The sequence below is a fragment of the Pungitius pungitius genome, chromosome 3 (assembly GCF_949316345.1).
Source record: "Pungitius pungitius chromosome 3, fPunPun2.1, whole genome shotgun sequence".
Taxonomy (NCBI): domain Eukaryota; kingdom Metazoa; phylum Chordata; class Actinopteri; order Perciformes; family Gasterosteidae; genus Pungitius; species Pungitius pungitius.
In genome coordinates this window covers 2,405,898-2,415,496 of record NC_084902.1, presented here as the reverse complement: position 1 = coordinate 2,415,496, position 9,599 = coordinate 2,405,898, and the positions used below count along the sequence as shown (strand labels likewise).

Here is a 9,599-nt window from a genome sequence, read left to right as displayed (position 1 = left end):
ACCAAGTATGTTGCACAAATAAGCATGTTTTTCATCTTGTTGATTAAAACGTCATGTGATCTAGGTTGAATTTAGTCTAAACAGAGCACTGTCCTGCAGCGTAGGCCTTTGCTGGCGAATGAGGGCACCGTGGTTGCCTCGGTGACCTGAGCATCGTTTTCAGTGAAGACAGCGTTCACTGACAATGTCCTTGCTGATGCCTTATCCCAACAAGCAATCCCTGTACATCAAAGGTCTTATCTCGAAGTTTGAAATGCGATCGGTTTTAATGAGTTTTAATATCACCTGGCCGAGAAAGAGGACGAGCTAATCACATCCTCTCGTATTTACAGTATTAATCTGGAATATTTCCAAATTAAGCCGACCATTATAACCACAGATGTTTGTCTCCCCTGCTGTGGGAGAATCCATCCTTCTCCTCGTGTTCGTGGCTCTCGGGTCACGTCAGGTTACACTGCTCCGCGTCAAAGACGTTGCGCACAGCGGCACCTGGCGGCGGCCACGATGCACAGCAGCTGTCATTTAAAAGCGAACGTCCGAAAGTTTGTCCTTCGTGACGTTCCGTTGAACGCAGCTGTCATGTCTGCCGCCTTCATGGTAAGATACCCTTCAAATGTTGACTTATTGTTACAGTTTAGAGTAGAATTAAGCGTATTCTTCTCGTTCTTTGTAAACGCCAGAGTGTAGACTAAGTACAACGTCGGGCTGAATGCGTGTCCTGGTGTTAATAACTTGAAAGGACTTCACGATTCAACATGCTGAATACAACGTTAGCTGTTAGCTAACGCCAGTTAGCCTCTACCTGACTACCTGTTATTCTCTCTCTCTCTCTCTCTCTCTCTCTCTCTCTCTCTCTCTCTCCAGTCCCTCCGCAGATGTTGCCAGCGGTCGGCGCTCCTCGCCGTTGCTAAGCGACCGTGGAGCTCCAGCCCCGCGCCCACGCTTCCTCTGCACAGCAGGTTCCTCCTCTTCCTCACGCAGCGTTTCTACGACGTGGAGATGCTGCTGAGCTGGGGCCAGCGGCAGAAGAGGATGGCGATCCACAGGAGGAACGCGTAAGGAAGGCCCTAGTCGGGCCAGAAGGAGGATTGTGCACCTCCTTCCTCCGCATATCCATGTTTTCAGATCGTGCGTTTGCAATAAGTTTAACTGAGTTGCATCAGCTCAACATTCACATGAGCAGCAATGTGTTGTAGGTAGACGGTATAACATTTTGGGAGTTTTCTTCCCGCGACCCATCAGCTGCATTCAACTGCAACCTAAATTTATTTATTTAATAAATTACATTTTTTAGGAAAATGAAATTGAAAACCCCCGCTTCAGTCCATTTCAGACGCAGTTTGTCATGTTACTGTTTTTGATATTTGCCCATCACTGATTTCTGGTTTTGTCTCTCACAGTTACTATGGCTACACTAAGAATTTATACGGTGCGGACATAGCGGCAGCATTTTATGTCTTGAGTCTGAAGGGAGGATTTAGGTAAGTGCCCGGCATCCTCGTCTCTTGCCGGTAACTGTGGATGTAAATTTTTTTTTTTTTCATGCCAGCCATCAAGGTTTTACATAAATTACTTTTTAACAACTCGTATGATAACAGACTGACTTCCTGTATGTTATTTGCTGACTCCTATTTTCATTTAATGTCTTTTCAATGAGTTTTCCTCCATTGGCCACATTAAAGAAATTATTTCTCTGCCTTTTTATTATCATTAAAATGAGTAGCTGCTGAGATGGTCTGCGTTGTGTCCTCAGATTTGTCGGCCAGTCCGAGTGGTTCCGTGCGGACCGGAGGGGGAAATTCAACTGGGACTTCTTGAATCACAAAGACACACTGCTGGAGGAGGTGAACATGAGCCACACAGACATCAACTCCGGCGGACTGGCAAACCTGGGTAATGGGCTCCGACGCTGCCTTGCTTTTTCCCTCTGAAACACCCTTCTTTTTTAGTGGTGTTTACTTACTATATTTCGGATGCATGTCCAGTGTTTCTGATGGGCTTTGTGCTCTCTCAGAGGGGCAGACGTCGTTGCGGACCCTGTCCGTACGAGGCTGCTCTGAAGTGGACGACTGGTTCCTGGCCAGGCTCCATGTCTTCCAGGACTCTCTGCAGGAGCTGGACATCTCTCACTGTCCTCGCGTGACGGTCGGCGGCCTGGCCGCGCTCCGGAATCTCAAGTAGGTTTTCCAAACACTCTGAGGCGACTTGGAGTCCTGCAACACGGTGGGTTTGTGTGAAAGTTCCTCCCTTGGTGTTTGGCAGGGGGCTGCGCCGCCTGGACGTGTCGTCCCTCGCCGCCGTCTCGAGTCCCGGGCTGGTCGTTCTCCTGCTGGAGGAGATGTTGCCACGGTGCCAAGTCGTCGCTAGCGGCTACGACCACGGCCTGGGGCAGTTCGGAGGAGAGGAGCCGGAAGGGCAGGGGGAGGCACGGGAAGCCGGGGACTGCGTTCGGAAGGAGGGGGTCCTCTGAGGGAGCCGTCACTTTGTCTTCTTCTGACAGAACGAGAGCCGACGGAGCGAAGGGCGGTCGACTGCGGCGTCGGTCGTAACCAAGAGAGATACAGAGGGAGTCGAGGGAAGTTCCTCGGTGACGCACAAACCAAGAAGAGTTTGACTGCAGCGTATTGAATTATGATGAAGATATCGGCAGCTTTAGAGGAAATGGACTCGCGTTTGCTTTTAACTGCGACTCACAAAAGGGCGTCAGATGACAGACCTAGATATTTTACCACAAATATAATACTATGTCACCCCAGTCTGCTTGTGTCTGCAGAATAAAATAAATAAAAAAATCTGCTCTCTTTCAAGCAAAGTATATTGATCTGTAAATATGGTATTGTTTTTTGCTGAAATGTAAATGTACAGAATAAAGATTTCACTTTTCAATATAGTTATTGTCAAATGTGTTGTCTTGAAACCGGTGGATTCACAAGTTGTGTTTTACAACAATAAACAATGTGGCAACACCTCTTAGTAATGCAGTAATATATACACACACTGGGTGTATTCATGCCGGTTGTTGTTGTTGTTGTGAGTTGTCATTTCTTACGTCACGCACGTGTATTCGCCGACATTATCTGAGGTCGGAACCTTTTGTTCTGCGGGGAGAACACGGACCGTGTTTCCGACGGACAACAACAGGAAGACTCAGCCGAGTGCTCGCGAAGAAGAAACCCTGTCGCAACTTGGTAAAATCTGGGAGTTAAAGTCCTCGTCATTCGGACCCTTGTGCCTGAAGGGTCTCAGAAGAAGGATAAATGTCTGATGCCTCAGGTAGGAAGTGCCATTAGGAGACTGAAGGAAGACGTTGTCCGTCAGACGGCGGGGCTACGCCGGGCTAGCATCTTCGGCTAGCCCGCTTAACACCTCATTACATGGAGAAACATTTGTTGAGTCTGACGCCGTATTTAATTGTCCCTTCATAGAACTCATTAAAGAGGAAGAGGAGGTGATTGCACCTGAACCAGAGGTGAGAAAATACCTCTTTTTTTAAATTTTAATCTGCTGCTGTGGCAGCCCGTTAGCATGTGAGTATTAGCAGTGACGTCAGAGGGCGTCATCGTCTCACTATTAAAGAGACTAAAGAGATTAAAGAGCCGCTGCTGTGAATGTCATTGAAACGCATTGTGTCTCTTGTAGGACCAATCGGACGACAGCAGCGGGGACGAGGCCGCAGGAGACACCGAGAGTGAGTGGAAGACAGTGGTGCAAGCGACGTTACACTTGTAATGACGTCATCGTTGTGTAGCTGCACGTGCATTCATTCATTATCCCACGGATGAAACCCTCGTTGCTTCGCCACGCGTTGATTTCATCTGTATGCACAGTGTTGTTGTTGTTGTTGTTGATTTGTTTCTCCATGTTTGCTCCCAGTGGACTTCCTGCGTAACCTCTTCTCCAGCAGCCTCGGCCTGGGCTCGGCGGACAGAGTCCTGGACGAGCTGACTCTGGAAGGCGTGGCGGAGTACATAAAGAGCGGCAAATGTGAGTCCCTGCCCCGCCTCACGCTGCCCCGTCGGGGATTCATTCACTCCTTTACGAGTCCTGTTACCACGAAGCACTTCTCATTTATTAAACGCTGCCTCCGCACAGGTGAAAACATCATCTGTATGGTTGGAGCCGGAATATCCACATGTGAGTTTAAAGTAGGACACAACAATTGTTTGCAGAGTTTTGAGCTACTTCCAATAGTTGTTGTTTTGTGTATTTTTTTTTATCTGTAACTTCGAGCACTGTTCCCCCCCCCACCCCCCCACCCCCACAGCGGCTGGGATCCCTGATTTCCGCTCACCAGGAACCGGCCTGTACGCAAACTTGCAAAAATACAAACTCCCTTACCCAGAGGCCATCTTCCAGATAGATTATTTTAAGGTGTGTGAACTTTTACTTCGTTAAAGAATATCACCAAGGGAGAGTCGGGAGCGTCTGAAAACAACAACAACAACAACAACAACGACGACAACAACAACAACCCTTCATCGGATGCAATAAAAGCATTCTTCTGTATCATCTTTCTCAGAAACATCCAGAGCCTTTCTTTGCCTTGGCCAAGGAGCTTTACCCAGGACAGTTTAAGGTACAAAAAAAACCATACATTTCAATTTTCAGGCTGAAAAGATTACCAAGTGAAAATGTTGTCTTTTCTCACTAGTTGCTGTTTTTTTTCTTTCTTTTAGCCGACACTCTGTCACTACTTCATTAAGCTGCTGAAGGACAAGGGTTACCTGAGACGCTGCTACACACAGGTAAGAACGGGTCCCCGCGCTCGTGCCGTGCATCAATCCCCTCTTGTTTTAGCCCGGGCGTTCATGTGTGCGAGCCGCTCGTGCAGAACATCGACACTCTGGAGCGCGTGGCCGGCCTCGAGGGAGACGACCTGATCGAAGCTCACGGAACCTTCTACACGTCCCACTGCGTGAGCTTCTCTTGCCGCCAGGAGTACAACCTGGACTGGATGAGAGGTGCCCCTTGTTTGCATTTCGGAGAGCTCGTGGTGACCTCGTTTGGGACTTGAACGTCGACCTTTTGGTTTTGCAGATAAGATCTTTTCCGAAGACATTCCCCGATGTGACAAGTGCAAGAGTTTGGTGAAGCCAGGTCGGTGGACCTTTGTCTCACAGTGTTCCTCTTAAGCTCTTATTAGATTTTCCCATGTCATTCTCTTGTTCCTCCTCCATTAAGCCCGACCTTTCTGAACCAACGCCATCTTTTCCCTGCTTTACCACGTGTCCCCTTTGATCTCCGTCTCCCTTGCTACTCTTCTCCCAGACATCGTCTTCTTCGGAGAGAGCCTACCGGTTCGGTTCTTCACCTCGATGAAGATGGTGAGCACGCAATGGTGGCTTGAACGAGAATGTGATCTAACCCCTGGTGCAGAAATAAACCTGCCCCCCCCCCTCCCGTCTTCCTCTACCCGTCAGGACTTCCCTCGCTGTGATCTCCTCCTCATCATGGGCACGTCTCTGCAGGTCCAGCCGTTCGCGGGTCTCGTCGGCAGGTACTGAAGCCGCTGGCCACAGACTCTGCCGAAGGAAACTTTTGCCGGCAATTCTGTCGTCGAGCTGCTCGAAAAAGCATTGTGAACGATCCTGACAAATTTCCCTTTTTTTTTTTTCCCCCCCCTCCGCGTTGTTGACCGCCGATCGCTACGGCCACAAGTAATCGTTGCTGTTCTCTCCTGTGTTTCTTCGTCCATTTTTAGGGTTTCAAAAAGTTGCCCCCGACTGCTCATTAACATGGAGAAGGCGGGGCAGGTGAGCGCTCATCTCCGACACCGACAGTCTCCTCCCCCTGTTCCTTCTCTAACAGATGTGTGTGTGTGTGTGTGTCTGTTTGTGTGCGCAGGCCGATCCCCTGTTCGGGTTGGTGGGCTTTGGAGGAGGGATGGACTTTGACACGGACAAAGCGTACAGGTGATACTGTTTCATCATGCTACCTTTCCTCCTGCTTATGTCTGACTGCAGAAACACGCGTGCGCTCTGAATCCGGATCAGATAATTGGGAGAAACGTGCGGTTTAACTTCTCACCACTAGAGGGTGCAAACGCTTTGTTCATGATGATCACTTAGTGAAATACCTCATTTGTGCTTTTCTACATTTTATCTTAATACCTGATGTGGTCACTGGTAACCTCTCGGTCACTCATCATGAAGTGTTTTCTCAGACCACAGGGAGAGCGTTGTCCAACTCAAATGGTTATCTGTGTTTGAAATGACGCTTTGACACAGTGTCCTCTTTGTTCCTCCTCTGCAGGGACGTAGCTCACATCAGTACGTGTGATGACGGCTGTTTGGCTTTCGCTGAGCTGTTGGGGTGGAAGGTGAGCTCCTGAGTGATCTCGTTTTTTGAGGACTGTGTGTCTGTTGTTTTTAGGTTGTTGTGCATCTCACTTCCTCTCTGATCGCATTTATTGTGCTACTTTAATATCCCACCGTACCCTGCAACACAAACCAAACTTCCGCACAGTATCATTGAAGCTTTATTCTTGACGGTCCCAACCTTGAGTCCCGTTAAAATCCCTCCACCTCCCTGCAGGCGGAGCTGGAGGAGCTGGTGAAGCGGGAGCACGCGAAGATTGACAGCCTGGCGGAGCAAGAGAAGGCCGGGGAGAGCGCAGGGGCTGCAGCCGAGGGGAGCGCGGCACCAGAACCCGAGAAGGAGGAGTAGCTGCTGGCCTTTAGAAGAAGATGATGATGATGATGGGGGGGAGGGTGGGGGGTTGGAAGTGATCCTTTGACGGACGTCGCTGTCTCATTTTCCATCGGCGGACATTAATCTCACTCTTATGCTTCTGTTTACGTCATTTATTTGCACCCCCTGTTTCCCCTTTTGCACTAGCTCGCTTCCATCTCCGCTGTGTATTTCTCTTCAAGGCTGGTAGCAGTGTGGGCAGATTATTGTTGGGCACATCAGATGTTGTGGGTTTTGGGCCTCGTTCACTTCCTTGGGTGTGTGTTTGCAGTTCAAGCCCCCAGAACAGATAACCAGGGTTTTTATCCCTCCGAGATGATCCGTTGGCCTAATTGGTCGTCAGAGAGAGGAGAGATGAGGTAGTTGTAAATATAACAGCAGGAGAACTGTTTAAGTGGAGCTTTTAAAATGTTTTAAATTAACGGTGTTTTTCATGTTAACCATCTTCTTCCCGTTTGAATTTATTTTTATTGTTTCATCCAACACAATGTTGATAAGGCGAATTATTTGCTCTTAATGGAACAACAGACTGTGAACAATGATTCTGCTGTTTGAAGCTTTGAAGGTTTGAGTGTAGAAATACAAGATGGATTAAAAAGAAGAATCATTCCAATAAGGTGTTTGTTGTTGCATCCTGGAATCAAAGGCAAAAGTATATTACCGCCTGTACAATATCATGGAAACTTATCTTAAAATGTTGCAATAAATTGGGACATTTGTAAAAAGGCAAATGTCGTATTTCCTTTTAATAGTAAATAGTGGCGCCGCGCTAGAAATTACTAGACGGCGACGGTATGGAAATGACTGGCATCTCTTATCGCCATGGAAACGCTGGCCAACAAGCGACACCTCAATGTGCGGTTTCCTTGAGACCCCCCACCCCACGCCCCCCGCAACATGCAAGGGAGAGGGAGGAGGGGGGGGAGGAGAGCGATGATGAGCGCAACAGTTTCACGTGAAAACCGAAAGTTCATTCCGCACATACCTCTCGGGGACGCGTGTCCGAGGAGCGCGCGAGCTTCCCCTTTTGGCCCCGCGTCGGGTCCTTAAGCAACGTCTTGCAGAGAAAACGAAGATTTGAGAACCATTGCGACATTCGGGTGAATGTGCCAACAGCCTGAGGAAGGGGGGGTGGGGGAGACGACGCGTGCACGCGCGGGGCCGGACCGACACACGCGTGAGTAACTGCGACGCGCTTCCACTCCAAGACTGCGTGTTACTGTTCAACGTGAACGTAAAAAAAAAAAAAAAAAACACGTCACCCGTCGTAAGGCGTCAGCAGCCCCCCCCCCCCCCCGGAGTGAATGCAGACAGTGGCACATAAACGTGGCCGCATGTGCGCGTCCAGGACGGTCCTTGGTGCGGTCAACGGGACCACGGCCGTCCCGTGGAGGAGCAGCCGGAGGCGGCTGTCGCTGCTGCAGCAGCTGAGGGGCTGTCGGGGGGCCTGGGGCCCGGGGCCCCCGTGGGACAGAGAGCGGGCCCACGCCGCGATCTGTGGGACACCTGCTGGGGTGAGATGTCCTCCTCTTCGTCGTCCTCCTCCTCCTCCTCACTGCGCATAGCAACCAATAGAAGACTATTTTATTACTTTTAAATGGTTTAACTGAACTCTTGTCTTGGTTGTGTTTCTTATCACAACACATTCTGCACACTTAAAATGTGCAAAGTGGTTCGCTTTACAACACAAGACCTTTCCATGAGGTCTCCTTGAGTCTTCTCCTTGGCCCGTCTCTTTGCACGTCCTCTCCCCCCCCCCCCCCTGTTGTTTTGCTGATCTAGTGTTTTATAAAACGTGCACATCTCTGCCCCACACACAACTAGTTCCTTCTTCTGAGTGTCATCTCACGACACAATTTTTTTTTTATTCGGGGCCGAATGCAGAAGTGGTGCCGAATAGAAAAGGGTTGTGTATCTCGAGGGCATGACAATACAAAAACGAAGCCGGTCTCTGGAAGGAGAGGATGCCCCTGTGCTTCATGCATCACACCTTGTGTTGGCTGATTCTTCTTCTTCTTCCTGTGAATCACACCACGAATGACTAAATATTACCGTTATGAACTACCAGCTTTATTGCTCATAGTTCCTCTCTGCTGCTGGTTAATGTTTGTGCTCAAAGTGTGGTGACTCTCAGTGAACGTGTCTCTATTTCTGTGTGCGCTGTCAGCCACTTCCTGTGTGTGTGTGTGTGTGTGTGTGTTTGAGAAGGGTTGGGGTTTTGTGTTGTGGCGTCGTAACCCTGCCCGGCTGAGCCGTTATTATGCTTCACACGAGACAACATTAGTCGAGTTATTTATGTGTCGACGCGTTTTGGTTTGGTTTCTGCGATCTGTAAAAAGAACATTTACGCAGTTTGAGTTCAACGCGTCGAGGTGAAGAGACGCCTCTTCCATCACGACCCGAGAGGTCGATTCAGATGAAAATGGAAACTCACTGACTCATCGTGATTCAAAGTGTTGTTAGATTCTGATTGGTGCGCGAACACGTCTGACATCCTCTTTCTTCTAACTGAGGCCTGCCGGTGACAAACCTACAGAAAAGAAGAAAAAGCCACTTTTCTGGTTTGTTCACGTCATTCACAGCAAAAATACTTTTATTTTTCAACCTGCGTTGGTATTGAAAAGAGGAAATGGGCTTATTAATTAAAATAAATAGATGCGTCAGTCAGTTCGGCTTTAGGATAGAAGCCGCCCGACCAGTTCTGCAAGAACACAAAAGTGGCTCCTAAATGGGTTAAATGAGTTAACTAGCGCTAAATAACAGGTGAAACCTGTATGTGTTCTCAGGTAGTTACTGCTGCAATGCATGCCAGTTATGCAGTGCATTAAAGATGCTCTTCAGTAATGCTGGGGAGGGAGGTGATCCAGAGATTACATTACACGCTTTTATCCAAAGCGACTTACATTGCA

General features: G+C 48.8%; 3 protein-coding genes across 3 annotated transcripts in view; all 3 read left to right on the top strand.

Annotated features, from left to right (window-relative positions):
• The first annotated feature begins 246 nt into the window (after nucleotides 1–246).
• dmac2 (distal membrane arm assembly component 2) lies at nucleotides 247–2,890 on the top strand. The gene is made up of 6 exons (XM_037479991.2): nucleotides 247–597; nucleotides 865–1,055; nucleotides 1,401–1,481; nucleotides 1,754–1,893; nucleotides 2,015–2,177; nucleotides 2,263–2,890. The coding sequence occupies exons 1-6, from the start codon at nucleotides 505–507 to the stop codon at nucleotides 2,468–2,470; spliced, it is 876 nt and encodes a 291-aa protein (XP_037335888.2). The 5' UTR covers nucleotides 247–504; the 3' UTR covers nucleotides 2,471–2,890.
• Nucleotides 2,891–3,102: 212 nt separating this feature from the next.
• Nucleotides 3,103–7,421, top strand: sirt2 (sirtuin 2 (silent mating type information regulation 2, homolog) 2 (S. cerevisiae)). Its single transcript, XM_037473106.2, has 16 exons — nucleotides 3,103–3,273; nucleotides 3,426–3,469; nucleotides 3,640–3,688; nucleotides 3,874–3,984; nucleotides 4,093–4,134; nucleotides 4,265–4,371; nucleotides 4,520–4,576; nucleotides 4,677–4,745; nucleotides 4,832–4,961; nucleotides 5,038–5,097; nucleotides 5,269–5,324; nucleotides 5,421–5,497; nucleotides 5,702–5,753; nucleotides 5,845–5,912; nucleotides 6,253–6,319; nucleotides 6,535–7,421. Exons 1-16 carry the CDS (start codon nucleotides 3,258–3,260, stop codon nucleotides 6,664–6,666), a joined length of 1,137 nt encoding a protein of 378 aa, XP_037329003.2. The 5' UTR covers nucleotides 3,103–3,257; the 3' UTR covers nucleotides 6,667–7,421.
• Nucleotides 7,422–7,664: 243 nt separating this feature from the next.
• The window catches only part of rinl (Ras and Rab interactor-like), a 6,708-nt gene continuing 4,773 nt past the window's right edge, over nucleotides 7,665–9,599 (top strand). The window contains exon 1 of the mRNA XM_037480646.2: nucleotides 7,665–8,204. Within this exon, the coding sequence (XP_037336543.2) occupies nucleotides 7,995–8,204 (210 nt within the window). The 5' untranslated portion in view covers nucleotides 7,665–7,994. The remainder of the gene's footprint in view (nucleotides 8,205–9,599) is intronic.